We start from the raw sequence: 24,886 nt of genomic DNA on the forward strand, positions 1-24,886 counted from the left end.
TCCTCAGCCCTGTTTGGTGCAGTCCTCAGCCCTGTTTGGTGCAGTCCTCAGCCCTGGTTTGGTGCAGTCTTCAGCCCTGGTTTGATGCAGTACTCAGCCCTGTTTGGTGCAGTCCTCAGCCCTGTTTGGTGCAATCCTCAGCCCTGGTTTGCCCCTGGTTTGGTGCAGTCCTCAGCCCCTGGTTTGGCCCTGGTTTGGTGCAGTCCTCAGCCCTGGTTTGGTGCAGTCCTCAGCCCTGGTTTGGTGCAGTCCTCAGCCCTGGTTTGGTGCAGTCCTCAGCCCTGGTTTGGTGCAGACCTCAGCCCTGGTTTGGTGCAGTCCTCAGCCCGGTTTGGTGCAGTCCTCAGCCCTGGTTTTGTGCAGTCCTCAGCCCTGTTTGGTGCAGTCCTCAGCCCTGGTTTGGCCCTGGTTTGGGGCAGTCCTCAGCCCTGGTTTGGCCCTGGTTTGGTGCAGTCTTCAGCCCTGTTTGGTGCAGTCCTCAGCCCTGGTTTGGTGCAGTCCTCAGCCCTGTTTGGTGCAGTCCTCAGCCCTGGTTTGGTGCAGTCCTCAGCCCTGGTTTGGTGCAGTCCTCAGCCCTGGTTGGTGCAGTCGTCAGCCCTGGTTTGGTGCAGTCCTCAGCCCCTGGTTTGGCCCTGGTTTGGTGCAGTCCTCAGCCCTGGTTTGGCCCTGGTTTGGTGCAGTCTTCAGCCCTGTTTGGTGCAGTCCTCAGCCCTGTTTGGTGCAGTCCTCAGCCCTGGTTTGGTGCAGTCCTCAGCCCTGTTTGGTGCAGTCCTCAGCCGTGGTTTGGTGCAGTCCTCAGCCCTGGTTTCGTTTAGTCCTCAGCCCTGGTTTGGTGCAGTCCTCAGCCCTGGTTTGGTGCAGTCCTCAGCCCTGTTTGGTGCAGTCTTCAGCCCTGTTTGGTGCAGTCCTCAGCCCTGGTTTGGTGCAGTCCTCAGCCCTGGTTTGGTGCAGTCCTCAGCCCTGGTTTGGTGCAGTCCTCAGCCCTGGTTTGGTGCAGTCCTCAGCCCTGTTTGGTGCAGTCTTCAGCCCTGTTTGGTGCAGTCCTCAGCCCTGGTTTGGTGCAGTCCTCAGCCCTGGTTTGGTGCAGTCCTCAGCCCTGGTTTGGTGCAGTCCTCAGCCCTGGTTTGGTGCAGTCCTCAGCCCTGGTTTGGTGCAGTCCTCAGCCCTGGTTTGGTGCAGTCCTCAGCCCTGGTTTGTTGCAGTCCTAAGCCCTGCTTTGGTGCAGTCCTCAGCCCTGGTTTGGCCCTGGTTTGGTGCAGTCCTCAGCCCTGGTTTGGTGCAGTCCTCAGCCCTGGTTTGGTGCAGTCCTCAGCCCTGTTTGGTGCAGTCCTCAGCCCTGTTTGGTGCAGTCCTCAGCCCTGGTTTGGCCCTGGTTTGGTGCAGTCCTCAGCCCTGGTTTGGCCCTGGTTTGGTGCAGTCCTCAGCCCTGGTTTGGCCCTGGTTTGGTGCAGTCCTCAGCCCTGGTTTGGTGCAGTCCTCAGCCCTGGTTTGGTGCAGTCCTCAGCCCTGGTTTGGCCCTGGTTTGGTGCAGTCCTCAGCCCTGGTTTGGTGCAGTCATCAGCCCTGGTTTGGTGCAGTCCTCAGCCCTGGTTTGGTGCAGTCCTCAGCCCTGGTTTGGTGCAGTCCTCAGCCCTGGTTTGGCCCTGGTTTGGTGCAGTCCTCAGCCCTGGTTTGGCCCTGGTTTGGTGCAGTCTTCAGCCCTGTTTGGTGCAGTCCTCAGCCCTGGTTTGGCCCTGGTTTGGTGCAGTCCTCAGCCCTGGTTTGGTGCAGTCCTCAGCCCTGGTTTGGTGCAGTCCTCAGCCCTGGTTTGGTGCAGTCCTCAGCCCTGGTTTGGTGCAGTCTTCAGCCCTGTTTGGTGCAGTCCTCAGCCCTGGTTTGGCCCTGGTTTGGTGCAGTCCTCAGCCCTGGTTTGGTGCAGTCCTCAGCCCTGGTTTGGTGCAGTCCTCAGCCCTGTTTGGTGCAGTCCTCAGCCCTGGTTTGGCCCTGGTTTGGTGCAGTCCTCAGCCCTGGTTTGGCCCTGGTTTGGTGCAGTCCTCAGCCCTGGTTTGGCCCTGGTTTTTGTCCAGTCCTCAGCCCTGGTTTGGTGCAGTCCTCAGCCCTGGTTTGGTGCAGTCCTCAGCCCTGGTTTGGCCCTGTTTGGTGCAGTCCTCAGCCCTGGTTTGGTGCAGTCCTCAGCCCTGGTTTGGTGCAGTCCTCAGCCCTGGTTTGGTGCAGTCCTCAGCCCTGGTTTGGTGCAGTCCTCAGCCCTGTTTGGTGCAGTCCTCAGCCCTGGTTTGGTGCAGTCCTCAGCCCTGGTTTGGTGCAGTCCTCAGCCCTGGTTTGGTGCAGTCCTCAGCCCTGGTTTGGTGCAGTCCTCAGCCCTGGTTTGGTGCAGTCCTCAGCCCTGGTTTGGTGCAGTCCTCAGCCCTGGTTTGGTGCAGTCCTCAGCCCTGGTTTGGTGCAGTCCTCAGCCCTGGTTTGGTGCAGTCCTCAGCCCTGGTTTGGTGCAGTCCTCAGCCCTGGTTTGGTGCAGTCCTCAGCCCTGGTTTGGTGCAGTCCTCAGCCCTGGTTTGGTGCAGTCCTCAGCCCTGGTTTGGTGCAGTCCTCAGCCCTGGTTTGGTGCAGTCCTCAGCCCTGGTTTGGTGCAGTCCTCAGCCATGGTTTGGCCCTGGTTTGGTGCAGTCCTCAGCCCTGGTTTGGCCCTGGTTTGGTGCAGTCCTCAGCCCTGGTTTGGCCCTGGTTTGGTGCAGTCCTCAGCCCTGGTTTGGTGCAGTCCTCAGCCCTGGTTTGGCCCTGGTTTGGTGCAGTCCTCAGCCCTGGTTTGGTGCAGTCCTCAGCCCTGGTTTGGTGCAGTCCTCAGCCCTGGTTTGGTGCAGTCCTCAGCCCTGGTTTGGTGCAGTCCTCAGCCCTGGTTTGGCCCTGGTTTGGTGCAGTCCTCAGCCCTGGTTTGGCCCTGGTTTGGTGCAGTCCTCAGCCCTGGTTTGGCCCTGGTTTGGTGCAGTCCTCAGCCCTGGTTTGGCCCTGGTTTGGTGCAGTCCTCAGCCCTGGTTTGGTGCAGTCCTCAGCCCTGGTTTGGTGCAGTCCTCAGCCCTGGTTTGGCCCTGGTTTGGTGCAGTCCTCAGCCCTGGTTTGGTGCAGTCCTCAGCCCTGGTTTGGTGCAGTCCTCAGCCCTGGTTTGGTGCAGTCCTCAGCCCTGGTTTGGTGCAGTCCTCAGCCCTGGTTTGGCCCTGGTTTGGTGCAGTCTTCAGCCCTGGTTTGGTGCAGTCCTCAGCCCTGGTTTGGTGCAGTCCTCAGCCCTGGTTTGGTGCAGTCCTCAGCCCTGGTTTGGTGCAGTCCTCTGCCCTGGTTTGTTGCAGTCCTCAGCCCTGTTTGGTGCAGTCCTCAGCCCTGGTTTGGTGCAGTCCTCAGCCCTGGTTTGGTGCAGTCCTCAGCCCTGGTTTGGTGCAGTCCTCAGCCCTGGTTTGGCCCTGGTTTGGTGCAGTCCTCGGCCCTGGTTTGGTGCAGTCTTCAGCCCTGTTTGGTGCAGTCTTCAGCCCTGTTTGGTGCAGTCTTCAGCCCTGTTTGGTGCAGTCCTCAGCCCTGGTTTGGTGCAGTCCTCAGCCCTGTTTGGTGCAGTCCTCAGCCCTGGTTTGGTGCAGTCCTCAGCCCTGGTTTGGTGCAGTCCTCAGCCCTGGTTTGGTGCAGTCCTCAGCCCTGGTTTGGTGCAGTCCTCAGCCCTGGTTTGGTGCAGTCCTCAGCCCTGTTTGGTGCAGTCCTCAGCCCTGTTTGGTGCAGTCCTCAGCCCTGGTTTGGCCCTGGTTTGGTGCAGTCCTCAGCCCTGGTTTGGCACTGGTTTGGTGCAGTCCTCAGCCCTGGTTTGGCCCTGGTTTGGTGCAGTCCTCAGCCCTGGTTTGGTGCAGTCCTCAGCCCTGGTTTGGTGCAGTCATCAGCCCTGGTTTGGCCCTGTTTGGTGCAGTCCTCAGCCCTGGTTTGGTGCAGTTCTCAGCCCTGGTTTGGTGCAGTCCTCAGCCCTGGTTTGGTGCAATCCTCAGCCCTGGTTTGGTGCAGTCCTCAGCCCTGGTTTGGTGCAGTCCTCAGCCCTGGTTTGGTGCAGTCCTCAGCCCTGGTTTGGTGCAGTCCTCAGCCCTGGTTTGGTGCAGTCCTCAGCCCTGGTTTGGTGCAGTCCTCAGCCCTGGTTTGGTGCAGTCCTCAGCCCTGGTTTGGTGCAGTCCTCAGCCCTGTTTGGTGCAGTCCTCAGCCCTGTTTGGTGCAGTCCTCAGCCCTGGTTTGGCCCTGGTTTGGTGCAGTCCTCAGCCCTGGTTTGGCCCTGGTTTGGTGCAGTCCTCAGCCCTGGTTTGGTGCAGTCCTCAGCCCTGGTTTGGCCCTGGTTTGGTGCAGTCCTCAGCCCTGGTTTGGTGCAGTCCTCAGCCCTGGTTTGGTGCAGTCCTCAGCCCTGGTTTGGTGCAGTCCTCAGCCCTGGTTTGGTGCAGTCTTCAGCCCTGTTTGGTGCAGTCCTCAGCCCTGGTTTGGCCCTGGTTTGGTGCAGTCCTCAGCCCTGGTTTGGTGCAGTCCTCAGCCCTGGTTTGGTGCAGTCCTCAGCCCTGTTTGGTGCAGTCCTCAGCCCTGGTTTGGCCCTGGTTTGGTGCAGTCCTCAGCCCTGGTTTGGCCCTGGTTTGGTGCAGTCCTCAGCCCTGGTTTGGCCCTGGTTTTTGTCCAGTCCTCAGCCCTGGTTTGGTGCAGTCCTCAGCCCTGGTTTGGTGCAGTCCTCAGCCCTGGTTTGGCCCTGTTTGGTGCAGTCCTCAGCCCTGGTTTGGTGCAGTCCTCAGCCCTGGTTTGGTGCAGTCCTCAGCCCTGGTTTGGTGCAGTCCTCAGCCCTGGTTTGGTGCAGTCCTCAGCCCTGTTTGGTGCAGTCCTCAGCCCTGGTTTGGTGCAGTCCTCAGCCCTGGTTTGGTGCAGTCCTCAGCCCTGGTTTGGTGCAGTCCTCAGCCCTGGTTTGGTGCAGTCCTCAGCCCTGGTTTGGTGCAGTCCTCAGCCCTGGTTTGGTGCAGTCCTCAGCCCTGGTTTGGTGCAGTCCTCAGCCCTGGTTTGGTGCAGTCCTCAGCCCTGGTTTGGTGCAGTCCTCAGCCCTGGTTTGGTGCAGTCCTCAGCCCTGGTTTGGTGCAGTCCTCAGCCCTGGTTTGGTGCAGTCCTCAGCCCTGGTTTGGTGCAGTCCTCAGCCCTGGTTTGGTGCAGTCCTCAGCCCTGGTTTGGTGCAGTCCTCAGCCCTGGTTTGGCCCTGGTTTGGTGCAGTCCTCAGCCCTGGTTTGGCCCTGGTTTGGTGCAGTCCTCAGCCCTGGTTTGGCCCTGGTTTGGTGCAGTCCTCAGCCCTGGTTTGGTGCAGTCCTCAGCCCTGGTTTGGCCCTGGTTTGGTGCAGTCCTCAGCCCTGGTTTGGTGCAGTCCTCAGCCCTGGTTTGGTGCAGTCCTCAGCCCTGGTTTGGTGCAGTCCTCAGCCCTGGTTTGGTGCAGTCCTCAGCCCTGGTTTGGCCCTGGTTTGGTGCAGTCCTCAGCCCTGGTTTGGCCCTGGTTTGGTGCAGTCCTCAGCCCTGGTTTGGCCCTGGTTTGGTGCAGTCCTCAGCCCTGGTTTGGCCCTGGTTTGGTGCAGTCCTCAGCCCTGGTTTGGTGCAGTCCTCAGCCCTGGTTTGGTGCAGTCCTCAGCCCTGGTTTGGCCCTGGTTTTGTGCAGTCCTCAGCCCTGGTTTGGTGCAGTCCTCAGCCCTGGTTTGGTGCAGTCCTCAGCCCTGGTTTGGTGCAGTCCTCAGCCCTGGTTTGGTGCAGTCCTCAGCCCTGGTTTGGCCCTGGTTTGGTGCAGTCTTCAGCCCTGGTTTGGTGCAGTCCTCAGCCCTGGTTTGGTGCAGTCCTCAGCCCTGGTTTGGTGCAGTCCTCAGCCCTGGTTTGGTGCAGTCCTCTGCCCTGGTTTGTTGCAGTCCTCAGCCCTGTTTGGTGCAGTCCTCAGCCCTGGTTTGGTGCAGTCCTCAGCCCTGGTTTGGTGCAGTCCTCAGCCCTGGTTTGGTGCAGTCCTCAGCCCTGGTTTGGCCCTGGTTTGGTGCAGTCCTCGGCCCTGGTTTGGTGCAGTCTTCAGCCCTGTTTGGTGCAGTCTTCAGCCCTGTTTGGTGCAGTCTTCAGCCCTGTTTGGTGCAGTCCTCAGCCCTGGTTTGGTGCAGTCCTCAGCCCTGTTTGGTGCAGTCCTCAGCCCTGGTTTGGTGCAGTCCTCAGCCCTGGTTTGGTGCAGTCCTCAGCCCTGGTTTGGTGCAGTCCTCAGCCCTGGTTTGGTGCAGTCCTCAGCCCTGGTTTGGTGCAGTCCTCAGCCCTGTTTGGTGCAGTCCTCAGCCCTGTTTGGTGCAGTCCTCAGCCCTGGTTTGGCCCTGGTTTGGTGCAGTCCTCAGCCCTGGTTTGGCACTGGTTTGGTGCAGTCCTCAGCCCTGGTTTGGCCCTGGTTTGGTGCAGTCCTCAGCCCTGGTTTGGTGCAGTCCTCAGCCCTGGTTTGGTGCAGTCATCAGCCCTGGTTTGGCCCTGTTTGGTGCAGTCCTCAGCCCTGGTTTGGTGCAGTTCTCAGCCCTGGTTTGGTGCAGTCCTCAGCCCTGGTTTGGTGCAATCCTCAGCCCTGGTTTGGTGCAGTCCTCAGCCCTGGTTTGGTGCAGTCCTCAGCCCTGGTTTGGTGCAGTCCTCAGCCCTGGTTTGGTGCAGTCCTCAGCCCTGGTTTGGTGCAGTCCTCAGCCCTGGTTTGGTGCAGTCCTCAGCCCTGGTTTGGTGCAGTCCTCAGCCCTGGTTTGGTGCAGTCCTCAGCCCTGTTTGGTGCAGTCCTCAGCCCTGTTTGGTGCAGTCCTCAGCCCTGGTTTGGCCCTGGTTTGGTGCAGTCCTCAGCCCTGGTTTGGCCCTGGTTTGGTGCAGTCCTCAGCCCTGGTTTGGTGCAGTCCTCAGCCCTGGTTTGGCCCTGGTTTGGTGCAGTCCTCAGCCCTGGTTTGGTGCAGTCCTCAGCCCTATTTGGTGCAGTCCTCAGCCCTGGTTTGGTGCAGTCCTCAGCCCTGGTTTGGTGCAGTCCTCAGCCCTGGTTTGGTGCAGTCCTCAGCCCTGGTTTGGTGCAGTCCTCAGCCCTGGTTTGGTGCAGTCCTCAGCCCTGGTTTGGTGCAGTCCTCAGCCCTGGTTTGGTGCAGTCCTCAGCCCTGGTTTGGCCCTGGTTTGGTGCAGTCCTCAGCCCTGGTTTGGCCCTGGTTTGGTGCAGTCTTCAGCCCTGTTTGGTGCAGTCCTCAGCCCTGGTTTGGTGCAGTCCTCAGCCCTGGTTTGGTGCAGTCCTCAGCCCTGGTTTGGTGCAGTCCTCAGCCCTGGTTTGGTGCAGTCCTCAGCCCTGGTTTGGTGCAGTCCTCAGCCCTGTTTGGTGCAGTCCTCAGCCCTGTTTGGTGCAGTCCTCAGCCCTGGTTTGGTGCAGTCCTCAGCCCTGGTTTGGTGCAGTCCTCAGCCCTGTTTGGTGCAGTCCTCAGCCCTGTTTGGTGCAATCCTCAGCCCTGGTTTGCCCCTGGTTTGGTGCAGTCCTCAGCCCCTGGTTTGGCCCTGGTTTGGTGCAGTCCTCAGCCCTGGTTTGGTGCAGTCCTCAGCCCTGGTTTGGTGCAGTCCTCAGCCCTGGTTTGGTGCAGTCCTCAGCCCTGGTTTGGTGCAGACCTCAGCCCTGGTTTGGTGCAGTCCTCAGCCCGGTTTGGTGCAGTCCTCAGCCCTGGTTTTGTGCAGTCCTCAGCCCTGTTTGGTGCAGTCCTCAGCCCTGGTTTGGCCCTGGTTTGGTGCAGTCCTCAGCCCTGGTTTGGCCCTGGTTTGGTGCAGTCTTCAGCCCTGTTTGGTGCAGTCCTCAGCCCTGGTTTGGTGCAGTCCTCAGCCCTGTTTGGTGCAGTCCTCAGCCCTGGTTTGGTGCAGTCCTCAGCCCTGGTTTGGTGCAGTCCTCAGCCCGGTTTGGTGCAGTCCTCAGCCCTGGTTTGGTGCAGTCCTCAGCCCTGTTTGGTGCAGTCCTCAGCCCCTGGTTTGGCCCTGGTTTGGTGCAGTCCTCAGCCCTGGTTTGGCCCTGGTTTGGTGCAGTCTTCAGCCCTGTTTGGTGCAGTCCTCAGCCCTGGTTTGGTGCAGTCCTCAGCCCTGTTTGGTGCAGTCCTCAGCCCTGGTTTGGCCCTGGTTTGGTGCAGTCCTCAGCCCTGGTTTGGTGCAGTCCTCAGCCCTGGTTTGGTGCAGTCCTCAGCCCTGGTTTGGCCCTGGTTTGGTGCAGTCTTCAGCCCTGTTTGGTGCAGTCCTCAGCCCTGTTTGGTGCAGTCCTCAGCCCTGGTTTGGTGCAGTCCTCAGCCCTGGTTTGGTGCAGTCCTCAGCCCTGGTTTGGTGCAGTCCTCAGCCCTGGTTTGGTGCAGTCCTCAGCCCTGGTTTGGTGCAGTCCTCAGCCCTGGTTTGGTGCAGTCCTCAGCCCTGGTTTGGCCCTGGTTTGGTGCAGTCCTCAGCCCTTGTTTGGCCCTGGTTTGGTGCAGTCCTCAGCCCTGGTTTGGTGCAGTCCTCAGCCCTGGTTTGGTGCAGTCCTCAGCCCTGTTTGGTGCAGTCCTCAGCCCTGGTTTGGCCCTGGTTTGGTGCAGTCCTCAGCCCTGGTTTGGCCCTGGTTTGGTGCAGTCCTCAGCCCTGGTTTGGCCCTGGTTTGGTGCAGTCTTCAGCCCTGTTTGGTGCAGTCCTCAGCCCTGGTTTGGTGCAGTCCTCAGCCCTGGTTTGGTGCAGTCCTCAGCCCTGGTTTGGTGCAGTCCTCAGCCCTGGTTTGGTGCAGTCCTCAGCCCTGGTTTGGTGCAGTCCTCAGCCCTGTTTGGTGCAGTCCTCAGCCCTGTTTGGTGCAGTCCTCAGCCCTGGTTTGGTGCAGTCCTCAGCCCTGGTTTGGTGCAGTCCTCAGCCCTGTTTGGTGCAGTCCTCAGCCCTGTTTGGTGCAATCCTCAGCCCTGGTTTGCCCCTGGTTTGGTGCAGTCCTCAGCCCCTGGTTTGGCCCTGGTTTGGTGCAGTCCTCAGCCCTGGTTTGGTGCAGTCCTCAGCCCTGGTTTGGTGCAGTCCTCAGCCCTGGTTTGGTGCAGTCCTCAGCCCTGGTTTGGTGCAGACCTCAGCCCTGGTTTGGTGCAGTCCTCAGCCCGGTTTGGTGCAGTCCTCAGCCCTGGTTTTGTGCAGTCCTCAGCCCTGTTTGGTGCAGTCCTCAGCCCTGGTTTGGCCCTGGTTTGGTGCAGTCCTCAGCCCTGGTTTGGCCCTGGTTTGGTGCAGTCTTCAGCCCTGTTTGGTGCAGTCCTCAGCCCTGGTTTGGTGCAGTCCTCAGCCCTGTTTGGTGCAGTCCTCAGCCCTGGTTTGGTGCAGTCCTCAGCCCTGGTTTGGTGCAGTCCTCAGCCCGGTTTGGTGCAGTCCTCAGCCCTGGTTTGGTGCAGTCCTCAGCCCTGGTTTGGTGCAGTCCTCAGCCCTGGTTTGGTGCAGTCCTCAGCCCTGGTTTGGTGCAGACCTCAGCCCTGGTTTGGTGCAGTCCTCAGCCCGGTTTGGTGCAGTCCTCAGCCCTGGTTTTGTGCAGTCCTCAGCCCTGTTTGGTGCAGTCCTCAGCCCTGGTTTGGCCCTGGTTTGGTGCAGTCCTCAGCCCTGGTTTGGCCCTGGTTTGGTGCAGTCTTCAGCCCTGTTTGGTGCAGTCCTCAGCCCTGGTTTGGTGCAGTCCTCAGCCCTGTTTGGTGCAGTCCTCAGCCCTGGTTTGGTGCAGTCCTCAGCCCTGGTTTGGTGCAGTCCTCAGCCCGGTTTGGTGCAGTCCTCAGCCCTGGTTTGGTGCAGTCCTCAGCCCTGTTTGGTGCAGTCCTCAGCCCCTGGTTTGGCCCTGGTTTGGTGCAGTCCTCAGCCCTGGTTTGGCCCTGGTTTGGTGCAGTCTTCAGCCCTGTTTGGTGCAGTCCTCAGCCCTGGTTTGGTGCAGTCCTCAGCCCTGTTTGGTGCAGTCCTCAGCCCTGGTTTGGCCCTGGTTTGGTGCAGTCCTCAGCCCTGGTTTGGTGCAGTCCTCAGCCCTGGTTTGGTGCAGTCCTCAGCCCTGGTTTGGCCCTGGTTTGGTGCAGTCTTCAGCCCTGTTTGGTGCAGTCCTCAGCCCTGTTTGGTGCAGTCCTCAGCCCTGGTTTGGTGCAGTCCTCAGCCCTGGTTTGGTGCAGTCCTCAGCCCTGGTTTGGTGCAGTCCTCAGCCCTGGTTTGGTGCAGTCCTCAGCCCTGGTTTGGCCCTGGTTTGGTGCAGTCCTCAGCCCTTGTTTGGCCCTGGTTTGGTGCAGTCCTCAGCCCTGGTTTGGTGCAGTCCTCAGCCCTGGTTTGGTGCAGTCCTCAGCCCTGGTTTGGCCCTGGTTTGGTGCAGTCCTCAGCCCCTGTTAGTGTGGGAACTAGAAACATTGTGTGGACAACCTTAAAGTAATTATGTAAAGAAAGAAAGACACAGTTATAGTCACACACAACACTTATATTTAAAAAAAACAATTACAATGCAACTCACCCTTATTAATATAGCTGCTCCTTGATGTACTGTTGAATTTCCACTGCAGTTTCCCTTTCCACTCTGTATTTCACTTCTATGACATGTCTCGTTGCTGGTTGTGAAGGTAAGCTCATAATGGGATTCCACTTTCTGGAGGCTGTAGTGGCGATTGCGCCCGCGATGTTGGCGGGAGTAAGCTAAGAGCATTATAGCATTTTCCAAACTAACATTGTTGTTTAGCACAGAAGTGCCAGTGTCTTTATTCCCTGCAAAGGAAGTGGAGTCTAAAGGGTTTGGGCCTTGCTTAGGTTTAAGCCATTTTCGAATATCCATAGTTTAATGCTGTTATTTGAAGAAGCTAAGTGAGCGCTGCGGCACTCAGCACTCAAGCGCGGTGGTCTGACTATAACGTACTGCATGGACCACGTTCACGTTCTCTTCATTAGTACAGCACAGATTGGGAATTTTTTTATTGGATTTTATTAGTCCAATATGTCTCCACACAATAAGTATTTATACTGCAAAAAATATATATATATCATTTTAATTTATATGCACCCCAACTGAGGGGGAAAAAATGTCAAATCAACCTTTTTGCATTCTGTTTGGTCACTCTACCACACAGGCCTGATGAGCAGATATGCCTGTTCTTCTGGAAGTTTACCCTCTCTCCACAGAGACACGCTGGAGGTCTGTCAGAATGATCATCAGGTTCTCGGTCACATCCCTGACCTCCCCCGATGGCTCAGTTTGGCCAAACTTTTTCCAGGTACAGTTGACGGAGGCCACTGAGCTCAGAGGAACCTTCAATCCTGCAGAACTGTGCCTGTCCTCTTCCCCAGATCTGTGCCTTGATACAATCCTTTCTCAGAGGTCCACAGACAATTCCTTGGTTTCTGTTCTGACATCAGTGATGACTGTGATGAAATGAAAAAGGGAGAAGTGCAGGGCAACCAAAGGCTGGACAGTCACCCTATCATTTCATGACTGAGCATTTGAACAGCAAAACTCCAAAAGTCTACAGCTTCATGTGGTACAACATGCTCGTTTCCTGCTGGTCAGGGCAGAGCCTCGCCGCGGGTCAATAAGCCATTTGGCCCCGTTGAATCAATCAGTGCTCCTCCAGTCCTCCGTGTCCGGTGCGCATTGCCGCTCGGTGCCGGAGGATGAATGACTGACGGCTGGGCTCCTGGCTCCTGGCTCCTCCTCCACGCTCAGGAGCCGTGAGTGCGCGCGGGAGAAGGCGCGTCAGACACGGGCAGAGCGGAGACGCGGCTGGATGTGCCACTCACCGCTCCAGACGGCGGCGGGAGGAACGGCCAGTGCGCAGCGCGGACACGGCGGGACCGGGCGGGACCGGGCGGGACCGTGGATCGTTACACGGTCAGTGAAGTGTGCTCTTAGAAAAAAAGAAAAAAGCCTGTTACTTCTAATCGTGTTTATAGTCAGTCATGGGAAGTGACTAAGTACATATTAGAATAATGTGAGTATTTCAGAGTACTGTTACTTTTCTAAAGGGATAAGCTCAGTGTTTAGGCTTCAAACTGCACAGCATCAGTGAGAAAAATAGAAACATTGCTCGTGTGTGTGATTTTTCCTTTTCTAATGAGGTCTGAAAATGGTGCAACAATCAACGCTGTTTTAAAATGTACACTCCATCATAATACATGACATATTCAGAATACAGTACTCCGATTGGACCGTGTAACAGAACACTTGACCAAATACACTGTAATGCAGGTATTCTGAAATAGTACTTTTTAATGTTTCCATGTTGTAAAATATTAGTTCTGATGAAATAAGGAAATGCCAAATGTTGTTTTGTTCATGTGATTTTTCCATTAGTATCATATTTCCCATACTTTTGTCAATACAACGACAGAACCTTCAGAATGTCCAATCAAAGACATTTTCAATAATTAACTGACAGCAGATATAGTTGCCAATAATTGAAGCAATTTTTTGAACATAGATGATCAACAATTTTTAGATTTCAGGGTAGAAAACTCTAAAGTTAAACTGAAGAAGAAAAAGAGACACACAAAAGCATAATTGTATCATAAAAAAAAATATATATATATATATATCTATATATATATATATATATATATATATATTATGTAATCTACAGCTAAAATGTCAACATGTCCAGTAAAACCTAAACTTTGGACGCAAGCCAAAATGTGTACACTAATCAGCTATTTAAAATATATCTTGCCATGCTCTGATATCACTCACAGAACGTGGCTGAGTGGTTTTCATTTACTAAAACTATCATAAATGACACATCATATAATTACTATTAATGTTTGATTTAAAAGCCTATTATGCTTGCTTCCCAGAGGCTTAGTATTGAACTTAAATAGATCATCATTTGTTCTGTCTTTATTTTTGAGTCATTGAGACATTTTAGAACCCTACATGTGATTTTTCAAATAATCACAATTAAGTACAGGAATGTGGGCGGGGATAGGGGGTAGGGGAAAACAGGAACTCGAGCCTCAGTTGCAGGACAATACAGGACTACTCAAACATGCAGGAATCAATCAAAGTACAACTTTGAGTAAACAAACGATGAGGAAACACTGTTTAGAGTTAAAACTTTTAAAGCAGATTTAGCAAAATATGTCCCCTGAAAGCTGATTTTCTCTTTCCTTCTCATGATAATAATGCTTAAAGCCATTCTTTTAAACATGTATGAGATATCACAATTGCATTTGTTAAATATATCTATATCAAGATTTTATAAAAAAAAGAATCACTGGCTAAGCATCATTACCATATCGGGAAAATATCTGCAGTCTTAGGTCATCAGGAGGTTAAAAATACATATGCCACATGGAGAAACTGAATGTGTCTAAATGTGTTTTAATGTGACAATTTAGAGGGAGAGAAAGAGAAATGGTAAGATGTGTTGTGAGCGTAATACAATGGATTCTTCTGGCTGTTTGGATGGACTGTAAAAATGACAGAAAACAAACATGTAATTCAGCTTATCTTTTTCTTCAGTAATTAATTAGAGATTCAAGTACCGCCTGTGGTTGAATGAATTCTTCTCTCCTAGTCTTTCTGTTTTGTTTGTACCTTTGTTGTCTGCAGTAATTGCTAAATTGTGCTGCACAACATTAAAATACGTGCTGAGCGAGAGGGGTCGGAGGGTTGCTTTTTAGCTTTTCAAAAAGCAAAAAAATAGTTGCAAATTAGTTACACCCACTGATGTTATTCAGTGTGAAATGGTTCTTCCCTAATATGTCTTTAATTCGTCAGGAGGCTCGGACAAAACCTTTCTGCTGTTTCTGTCAATAGAACATTTGGACCTGCAACGATCATTATGCATCTCCTGGTACGATATGTGTTTATGCGTTTAATCGATAACGAATCGATCTGAGTCGATCTTCCTCCAGTCATATCTTTCAGGTGTGTATAACCTACGCCCACTGATTGGTTGGCCAATCCAAGAGTTAGTTAGTTGGAGTTAAACACACTATTATACTATTAAAAAAAACACATCATTTTTAAAAATCATGCAGCCATTGCCAAAGTCGATCAGTAATAGTAGATATTCCTTGAGACGCTACAAGAAATGCTTGGTCTCATATTCTTGATTCAGGCCACTAGGGGTCAGCATTTGTAAAGTGTAACTATAAAAGCTTTCTCTTAGTCCCATTTAGTCCAGTTTCAGTCAGATTTGTCTATTTCCAAGTTCAAACACCAGAGCGTTGTTTAGAGGCCTATTTTCCCTCCAATCCAGTTCTGCCTCATGGTATTGGTGGCTATGCTATCTTTATTTCTAATCAGGTTTGGATTAAGGTTAGATTAGGTACAGCCCCTCTAATCGAAGGCAATTATAATTTGATGTATTGTGAGACTGTTGACGGTATATCACTATATATCGGTCATTGTTACATTACTAATAGATTTGCAATTCACAATATCCGCTGACTTCCGCCTCCAAATCGTCCAATTGATTTCTGCCTGCCTCTACACAGTCCCCGTAAACACCATAGCGCTGCTGGACCACGCTGAGAAGAACGTGCATGATGTTGGGTCTTTAGAGCAAATACAGGCCCATTCAAAATTCCCCAATTTTTTGATAAACACCGAAAAAGTCCAGATTTCCTTAAGGTGGAAGATTTTGAACACAATATTAGAGGTGGGGACTGTCTAAAAGTGTTATTAGAGAGAGAAACATGGTGCATCTACAACCTGCAGGCTGCAGTTCACTCAGGATTAAATTATGAAATGACAAGTCGTTTCTTATTAAGTATCTTATCTGATTTCATTCCCTCCTCGCCCTTTTCTTTAATTTTCCCTTATCAAATGTGCTAAATATATTGTCGTTTGTTATCTGATGCAATGCGTGGTGTCACTTCCTCGATACCAGGTGTTGAATATAAAAAGGAAAGTGGAGCGCTGGAAATTACACCCTGAAGAGCGCTATGTGTGGGAAAGACATCAGCACATGCTTTAAAAAATAATAATATATAAATAATGGCTTAGCCCAGATTAATAACAATTTTCAAATGATTACATGACGAGTGCTTGGGCTTCCCCCTCTTTTTGTTTCCTTCTTGTTCTCCCAGTTTCCAGTGAGCCCCTTCAATCTTGATGAACTTTTGGACATTTTGGAACATTTCTTTTCTGAACCTTTCTTCAAAATTTCACCTTGTCGCGTGAAAGCGACCTCGGTGCAGCCCCCGCGTTTACGTTACACATTTAATTACTTCTACCACTGACTCATTATGCACACAGATTCTCATCAAAAACTTGCCTGGAGCTATTTTTTCTTTCATATGTTGTTGTGATCCAGACATTCCCAGCTTCTCTCCCTTTTCTTTTTTTTTTAAATGATTGAAAGGACTCCAGTGTTCGCCGTGGCTTTGATGTTCTCCTTGTTTACCGGCCGTCTGTGTGTGAAGCAGCAGCTCTCACTGCCCTTTGAGAGGAGCGACTAAAAGCATTTCCCTGTCTCCGAGCGCATTGTTCCCCCGTCCAACACTCTCCAGCAGGCTTTTTGAGCAGATGTGAAGGAGTCAGATAGGACCAGGAGAAGGAGCAGGAGCCTGGTGCAGACGGGAGCACGGGGAGTGACATTCAGCCTGCCCTTTGCTCCACAGAGCCGCTAACTGTGGATGGATCTGTGTCGCCATGGGAAACCCCAGCTGTGGACATACATGTTCTGGAGTTGTGCCTGTGATCCGGTTCCTGCTGGATTAATTTATGTGGGAAACAACCAAGTGGTTCTAATTACTGACAAGTACAAACAAAGAAATTGGTGTTATTATATCATTATCCAAATGTTCAAGAAAGCTGCTTGAAGGAACATGGGCTTTTGTTAAACCTGGGAAAGTCTCAGTTTACTCTTATTGGTTCCATTTGCATGATTTTTGACTATTGACTAACAATAACTGAAATACAGTGATATTGTATCATCAAAAGTCTCACATTAATATCGCGGGTTGTCACAATATATCGAAGAATACCTTTCTTTGCTTGAATACATTGTTTTGTTGAAGTAAGAGTAAAAAACATCGACCATGATCCTTTTGGTTCAGTGTTGACAACACAAAGAAATAACTCCATAAAGCGCTTAATTCTTTGAAATATGACAGAAATGGTCAGAGTAGAGAATAATGCGCTTGTCGTTGCATTGATAAACATGACTGTCTACAATATTGTAGAAAGTAACATCTACAAATCTGTTGCTCTCTAAAATATTACAATACAATATCATATTGTGAAATAGGGCTGAATGATTTGGAAAAAATATTGCATTGCAATATCTCTAATAATATCTCTTTCGAGAGTCAGTGGGTCCATCGTAAAGAGTCCCAATATTTTTTATGATTTAAGTTGTCTATTTGAACATTTTCAGCATTAAAAATGTCCGACTGACAAAATCAAAAGCTTTATCAGCGTCCAGACTTATTACAGCTTAGTTTTGCTGTTTTTGTACATTATTCATTATGTGTAAAGATAATCTTATGTTAACTTGTTTGTCGTTTGTTCAGAGTTCATACACATCTACACTACGGGGTTAGGCGTGTTTTTGCAGAATAAGATGAGATATTTTGCAGTGTGTGGAGGAAATTATGGCAATTCATATATTGCAGCCTTTGCGATATGCTTATTCAAACTGCGATTTCCATTTGATTGTGTTTGATCTTGCAGCACTAACGTGAAAGGAATATTGTGATGATATTGCACCGTAATATGCACATTGCCATTAGGAGGTGTATTACTGTAATGGTAATGGCGTAGGTTTTTATGGCATCAGATTTTGGAGTTACAATTATTGTGAGGGAAAATATTACAATATTAAAATTACCACAATTATCGGCCAAAGAATTGTGGTAATTAATGCTTTGACTTATTTTCCTCTAAGGCCACTTTATCAATGCACTCAAATAAATCAAATTATGGTAAATTATTTCAAAATCTCGTCATCAGCATTCTGCACAGTGTATGCACGCTTTACTTCATAAATGCTGGTCATTTGGAAGCCATTTTGTGCTTAAGCGCTCACTTGCAGTAACATTTTTCAGAATCACTGTACTATGTGTAAATGTGTTGAGTTGTTACCACCCCTGTTATTATTGGACAAAAACATCTGCTGGCCATCTGTGTCTTAAAGATGATTCTGTGGAGCATGTAGCAGTGAGTGGTATAAATTAGTTGTGTGCCATCATGCCCTGGCCATTCTCTCACTATAAAATGTATGAAGCAGATGTTTTCCATCTGCGAAGGTCAACCTACTCTTCAGAGCTACCTTGGTTCACTGAGAATTCTTACAATAATCATTTCTAAAGAGCTGATTATGTGTGCAGTGAACATTTCAAAAGCTTCCTCACTGCACTCGACATACGTCTATAGCCTCAAATTATAATTAAAATGAGTTACTAGGGATGGGATTAGACATAATATCCACAGGACAAAATGAGGTCAAAAAGAAGCAACAACAATACCAACAACAACTTTATTTGAACACTTAAATGCAAAGCGGGCGCTGCGTAAAACGGGACGACACTCCACACCTCTTCAGTTGCAGCTCCCTTGTGAAAAGACATCAGAAAATAGACGCAAAAGCTTCTTTCTTTACCACAATAAGACAGTATATACACAAAATGTTACTTAGTTGTGCTTTAAAGGACATTTGGAGAAACGGATCAAAACTAGCCCTCCAAATCTGTGTGGTTTACCAATATATAGTGTTAGTAATTCATGATATTAGACTTTTGTGTACAGTGTAACTTGCTTAAACATGTCTTATGTGTGCACAATTTCTGAGTAATTATACTTTTGTGGTATAGTCCCATGCCTATTTCTCCATTTTTATTATAATAATGCATTCAATTCATACAGCTCACTCAAAGACTTTACATTACACAGCACATTCTGTGTGAAGCACTTTGAATTGCCTTGTGTATGAAATGTGCTCTACAAATAAACTTGCCTTGCCTTGCCTTGCCACATTCATTCGAAGGGCAGTTTGGTGACTCAAGGACACATCTCTAGAATGCACTGGTTGGAAATGGTATTTGAACTATAGTATTTCCTGTTCGGTTTGAGAGCCACTTCTGCCCAAACACTGATTAACTGTGCCCTTTCTCTTTTCAGGTTCAAACCAAAATGGACTCTTGGAAATGGACATCAGTGGACAGGAATGGAGCTCTATTTCCCATTGTCCAGGACATTTCTGACTTTTCCGGGAATATATTTTGCATGATTTCTTTCTAGCATTCTTCACTACTCTCTTCTAGGATTCTATCTTAAATCCCTTTTATTCCGTTTGCGTTCTGCCAGCGGAGCATTATGGATTATCCACTGAACAGCAGACTCTTTGTGCGGACCATAACAGAGTGGACATGACATCTCTCTTACAATAATAGGTGAATAAATTGCTTGCAATTCATCTTTGCGAGTGAATGCAAGTTTCAAACCAAAATGGATCTGCTGAGACTGAGGCTGAGTATTGAAATGTGCTCGTGATTTGTCTGTAAAACTTGTCTTACTTGAATGTTTTAGTTGGTTCTGCCACTGTGGAATGTGGAATGTTGAATAAGTTATTATATGTAGCTGCCTTTTCTCTGTAGGAAATTCTGTTTATATCTAGTCCAACTGTCAGCAACCTATCAGAAGATATCTCAGACTTAGAGCTGCGATTTTGCCTTGCTAGTGGTCTGCAAGATTACTGTTCATGTTTGCGATTGCCACTTTTACGCCTTGACGCTGGAACAGAATGGAATACCCTTTGGACCAAGCGTTGGACATGCTATCAGTGCCGTCCAGCCTCCCTCCCCTGCTGTTGCTGGATACTTCTGGGGTGAATCACACCTCAGCCAACCTTTCTCTGATCCTCCCTTCCGAATCCCCTTTGCCCCTTCTCCCAAATGTCTCCCCCTCCTTACCTTACCCCTTGTTCTCCTACACATTCTCGCCTAACGACTTGGCCGACCTTGAGAGCAAACTGCTTTGGACGCTTCACGAGCCCAGCACCATCGCTCTGACCGCCATGTACTGTGTGTCCTTCGTCTTGGGCTTCATCGGGAACCTGATGTCCCTTCGGGTACTGACCAACCGGCACAGTCGGCGCCTGGCGGGGGTGAGCGCCACTCGCAACTTGTTGGTGAACCTGGCGGTGTGCGACCTCGCGGTGGTGTGCGTGTGTATGCCCGTCACCCTCGGGAGTCAGATCTACAAGGTGTGGGTGTACGGGGACTTCCTGTGCCGAGCGGTGCCTTTCACACAGGTAAGAGAAAACACAGTCATTATAACATTGTTCCCTCATCAAAAACATACTTCTTCATTCGTACTTATCCGTTTTATTAATCCTGGCTCTCTGATACTTCTCTGATCCTCACAAAAATAAAAAAAAAATAAAAACTTTGCAGATATGTGAGGTATGTGTGAGGTAGAGATCCAGATGTCGCTTGTGATTTTTTTAAAACCCAACTCGTACAGAGCATTTCTGCCTCAAATCGCGTTCATTACAAGTGCGTTCTTATATTAGCACGTTAGGGGCAAGCTAGATTTTTTTTTTCTCTCCAAGACCATTCCCTCTATGGCCAGTAGATGGAGTGCTAACACTAGTCCTGATTAGGGAATGCCTTACTTACAAATAATGCATAATATGGGTCCTTAAAATAAGCCACTTTAGGCCTTTTATTAAACATGTATCAAATTGACCAAAAATGTCCTTGACTTAACCAGGTTATAGGAAGCACAATGACTCTTTGCCCCTTCCTTCCCCTCCGTCCTCCAGGCCATCTCTGTTTCGGCCAGCGTCCTGACCCTGACCGTGATTAGCGTGAACAGGTACTACAGCGTGCGCTCGCCCCTCCGCGCCCGCTCCATGTTCACACGGCGCCGGATCCTGCTCACGGTGGCTGTGGTGTGGGTCATGTCCTCGCTCATGTGCGCCCCTCTCGCCGTCATGAATCGCCGCAGGGAGATCAGCTTTGAAATCTTCGCCATCCTGGTGTGCCACGAGGAGTGGCCCGAGCAGCGCCTCAAGCAGGGGTGAGTGCTAAAGGACAAATATCATCAGACAACATCACAACAAACACAACATTTGCTTTGACATTGAGGTGGTGGGAAGGTCGGAATGGGTTACGTTCACAACAAAGAGAGGCATATAAAACTGATGTGATATTCACCGTTTTTGAAAGAAACAAAAATCGCTTACATTATAGTGGAATCGGTCAAGGTGTAACTGGCTGAAAACACTCGTGGGGTGGAATATGTTAAGACATTATGACAATCTCAAGCATTTGGCTATTTAACACATGATTAATGCTTCTGGAACTTAATAAATCCCATAACAGGCTAAATAATGTTGACCTGTTTTCTTATTACGTTAACACATTTTTTGTTGCTCTACCAGGGCCGGCCTAAGTGCAGATCTGCTGTCCCAGTCACACTTAGAAGAATTAACACAACAGACCATTCGCCACAAGCTGCTATAAATAGGGGCAGCTATTTTAAACTACTTGGCCGCAAGTCTCGTTTTTATGAAATGTTGATTGCCCAAAGACCTGTCCCTCCCATTTACCGTTAAGTTAATCTCTTATGCAACACTGCATTATTGGTGTTTTTTTACATGTTGTAAGTAGGGCTGGGTAATATTAAAAAAAACAAAAACATATTACTGTATTTTTTCTCATATTAATTGATGACAACTTTTCATTTGACTTTTGTTCTGTCAATAGTCATTTCCTGAACATCAAAAACACAGAAATCATTGCCATTTACCCCCAAAAATGTTCTAATATTTCTTCCTTCAGAGTCAGAATTGTCTTGACTCTATGAAACTTCCACACCACTGGTCCCAAAACGATTCAGTTGTGAGATGATTTTTTGCAATTTAGGCTAAAAAACACCTCTGCCGTCTCCTCAGAGATGTTGCATTTCCTGAAATGTATTCCCATTATGTCAGCCTCACCTTGGGATCAGATAGAGGCATTTAAAAACTTGCTATTTTGCTTTTTTAATAATTTCGCTAAAATATTGCGCGTGATTCTTTGCACACAACTTTTACTGCATTGCAGTTGACTCCACATTTTTTATTTCATGGAGCGTTAATGCCGTTAATATGTAAGAGGCTAATTGCTCTCTCAAAGGACATGGAAACAACAACAGTGTCCAATCTGCACCTAAAGATGTTTTATTATTTTGTATTTACCGTAATTCACTTGCATTCATAGACCTATATAAGACATTGTAAATTCAGTTGTTTTTTTCATTTTTTTCTCACACAGACATAAAGATCGTCCACATTTTTATTTATTTTTTTTGCATTTGTATGCACTTGTATTCTTAATAAAGATGATGTGAAATGAATTAAATAATATATTCAATAGCCTATATTTGAAAGTTATCTTTTATTTGATATTTAATTATTTTTAGTTATTTTTTTTTTCACACCAATGATCGCGGGCCGGCCCTCCTCCGCTACTTGCCTGGGTTCGAATATGGCCCTCGGAGGAAAATAATTGCCCACCCCTGGTCTAAGTCCAAGCCTGATTGAACTTAAGCTTATGCTTTAAATTTTCAGTAAAAGCAAGTTTACATGCACACTAAAAAATACGATAACCAAAATGCCCTCTGGAAGGAGCCGAGTCTACCGGTCGGTCTACGTTCCTGCCCTCACCAATGGTCATGATCTTTGGGTAATGACTGAAAGGACAAGATTGTGGATACAAGCGGTCGAAATGAGTTTCCTCCGCAGGGTGGCTGGGTTCTATAAGAGATAGGGTGAGGAGCTCAGTCACACGGGAGGAGCTCGGAGTAGAGCCGCTTGCTCCTCCAGCTGAGGTGGCTCGGGCATTGCCTCCTGGGCGCCTCCTTGGGGAGGTGTTTTGGGCATGTCCCACCAGAATGAGGCTCCGGGGAAGACCCAGGACACACTGGAGGGACTATGTCTCCTGGGAACACCTCGGGGTCCAATCGGATAAGCAGAAGAAGATGGGTGGCTGGATGGATGGAAAATACACTCTGTTATTTATTTATTTTTTAATCTACTGTGCCAACAAGTTAAACCTGGCTCTAAGATTTTTTTACAAAAAATGAGCAATTTTGGCACTTTATATATAAAGCGTGCCCTATATTTCAACAAAAAACATTACATGATAAAAAGGTAGACTAATAATTTAGTTTCTTACAAGATGTTACAATTGATATCTGTACATTTAAAGGTGCTGTACCTGATTTTTACTGTCTTAAAATGTAAACAACATTACTTCTCACCCTCTAACCCTTCTTCACTTAATGCCTTCCGAACATCCTAATTATTCACTGCGATCAATAAGCGCTTTTCACACTTTTCAGAACCAAGAGCTGAGTTTATTGTCATGGCCTAACAAAGCTAACAGAAATTAGCATGCTAACGGCGCATTTCCTGCTTTACAGATTTTACTTTATTACATGAAGAAAAAAAACTGGAACAGCCCCTTTAGGATTGGTTTTGATTCACTTTCCGTGTCTCAACTTAAACATTTAACATTGAAATGTTGAATTCTAAACTGTTGTTGCTTTTCTTTCCTTCTTGATTGCACTCTTATTAACCCGGCCCATTATTTCTGCGGCTAACACGGCTCTCTGTACACCACTAGCATTAGCCTGTCCTGCCCATGCCCCCGGGATGCTTGGCTGCAAACCATTTGGTTTGACTTTGCACTGCCAGAATGAAACAGATTACTTTCTTTAGGGGAAAATAGCCACGTAAACAGCCTCTAAACCCAACATGCATTTTACTCAAGCACTGATGCTACAAAACCATCTTGTGTGGAGTGAATTCTGTTCCATCAGCAGTACTATATCTACAAAAACAGGACAGGGAAGCAATTACTACGTTTGCACACTTCGCTCTTGGTCCAAAACCACTCTTCTTTCAGTCTGCAGCAGGTCGAGGTAGCTACTGTATAATTGCTCATAAAAACGGCTATCATACATAACAACACATTTAGCAAACATAGGTGAGCATCATTTCTTTTACATTGGATTTTCGGACATGCTAGAAACTGTGTTATTTGTCGGCCCCGCACATACTGTATAACCGCACCGAGATAGCAGCTCTTTGGGTAAAAATGAGACTTCTGAGTGCCTTCTGCATTGCATAGAACGTTGTCGTAAGCTTTACAATGTGGGCAAAACTCTTCTCTGGAACCTTTTAGTAGGCTCTTGGCTTCATGTTTATTCCAATGAAAGAGCGGAATAAAATATTTTATTCATATAAATTCAAAAAGGTATTATGGGGCTGTTTGTTGTGTTCTGTAGATTTGTAGGCCTATTTTTACTAAACATCAGAATATGTAAGATTACTTCTCCATTTCTAACTCTAGCTACACTGTATTGTGGGACAGTTGGAGCAGCTGTGTGTAAATATTGTAATTTCATGGGCAAATGTTAGCCCAACCCACAACTTTGTTTATTTCTTTCTTTATTCATCCCATTAGCTGAAAACTTTACAATCAGCTGGTCTTCCTGGGTCCATTGTAATGTCAAATTATATTTCAACCATAGAAATATTATAATTATCAATTGTCATGACACTTTACATTGTTTTTAAATTATTACTAATTTTCGAGCAGACCAATTTCAACAGGAATGGAAAACTTAGAGAACTGTTACATCATGAAGTTTGATGTGGGATATGGCAGTTATTTTGGAATATGCTATAAATCTTTTTTTTAATGCCACTCCCTTATTTTCAAATTCCTTTACTTATCTCCCTGGTCCTGCTTATTCAAAAAACAATTAAAAAGTAAATTATTATAAGTATGTATTTAGTATTTATTATGGTGTGGGTTTTTAGATTGTGTTTTTGTTATGTTGTTTTTTTTGGTCTGTATTCTATTATGTGGCTATTAGAATCACAATGAACCATTTGATTGGATACTGTATACAAACAGGCTTTTTTAGAGTCAGTTTAATGTAAGTTGTATTGTCCTCAGTATTCAGAGTGTGGGTTTATGATGATGCTGGGCTGCAGAGACAGAGACAGTAGTAATAAAAGGCTGATCTCAGGGTCAGTGCACGTAATTGGACCTGAGAGGAGTGGGAAGAGGGGCCGTCCACTGTGATGGAGCGCTCTGATAACACAGGCCAAGTGCAAAAGGTCTCAAACTGAAAGTCATCAGAGGAAATCATAAAGGTTGTAGAAACAACTTCAACATAAACAATACACTTATCAAAGGAAACATATTATGCATTATTTATGTGCTTATTGTCCTTTAAACGCATTCTCTGCTTTGGCATCTTATGTATTAGAGCTTAACAAAAGTTGGTGTACAAAAAGCACACATTACTTCATATCAGTCAGGCGTTTCCCATGTCACGAACTGAGTTAAAGCTCCATCTACGGGCAGCGGAGGTGAATTACATAGGCGAGATAAACAAACCCAACTAACCCCCTGACATACGAGCACAGGCACTCAATTATACTGAATATGGCAGAACGAGTATGGTGGGTTCAAAACAGCACTGAAGATCACAACTGGAACCAAACTGGAAATGTCCAGAGGGTTTTTGAGGCTCAGAGGGAGAAGACGTGCTTAACAGGATCCATCAAATTCAATGTGTTTTTGACGAGGCATTTGAACGGCCAGAAACAGCAGTAACAAGCACCGGTGTAACAGCATAGACCAACATTCCCCCAGTGAGCACAAAAAGACATAATCCAGTTGAGTACTTTGTGAATCCTGTGTTATTATGGTCCTGGATGACTCATGGAGGGCACAAACGCGATTGTATTGTATTGCCAAGGTCAGTGAAGACCAACTTTAAAGTATCTGAAGCTTTCTACCAATCAGAGATGCACACACGTCAGAAAATAAACAGCAAGTAAACAGCTGTGATGGGTGAGCAGCAAAAGATATTTCTTATTATATATCGTCCCTCATTCGTTTAGAGGTGTTGCATTGGAAA

General features: G+C 48.5%; 1 protein-coding gene across 1 annotated transcript in view; it reads left to right on the forward strand.

Annotated features, from left to right (window-relative positions):
• The first annotated feature begins 18,614 nt into the window (after window positions 1-18,614).
• Window positions 18,615-24,886, forward strand: part of LOC140377644 (neuropeptide FF receptor 2-like) — a 28,061-nt gene continuing 21,789 nt past the window's right edge. Inside the window, exons 1-2 of the mRNA XM_072463121.1 lie at window positions 18,615-19,211; window positions 19,725-19,981. Of these exons, the coding sequence (XP_072319222.1) occupies window positions 18,702-19,211; window positions 19,725-19,981 (767 nt within the window). The 5' untranslated portion in view covers window positions 18,615-18,701. The remainder of the gene's footprint in view (window positions 19,212-19,724; window positions 19,982-24,886) is intronic.

This window comes from Eucyclogobius newberryi, unplaced genomic scaffold (assembly GCF_026437365.1).
Source record: "Eucyclogobius newberryi isolate DKJ021-1_F unplaced genomic scaffold, fEucNew1.0.hap1 SCAF_4, whole genome shotgun sequence".
NCBI lineage: Eukaryota > Metazoa > Chordata > Actinopteri > Gobiiformes > Gobiidae > Eucyclogobius > Eucyclogobius newberryi.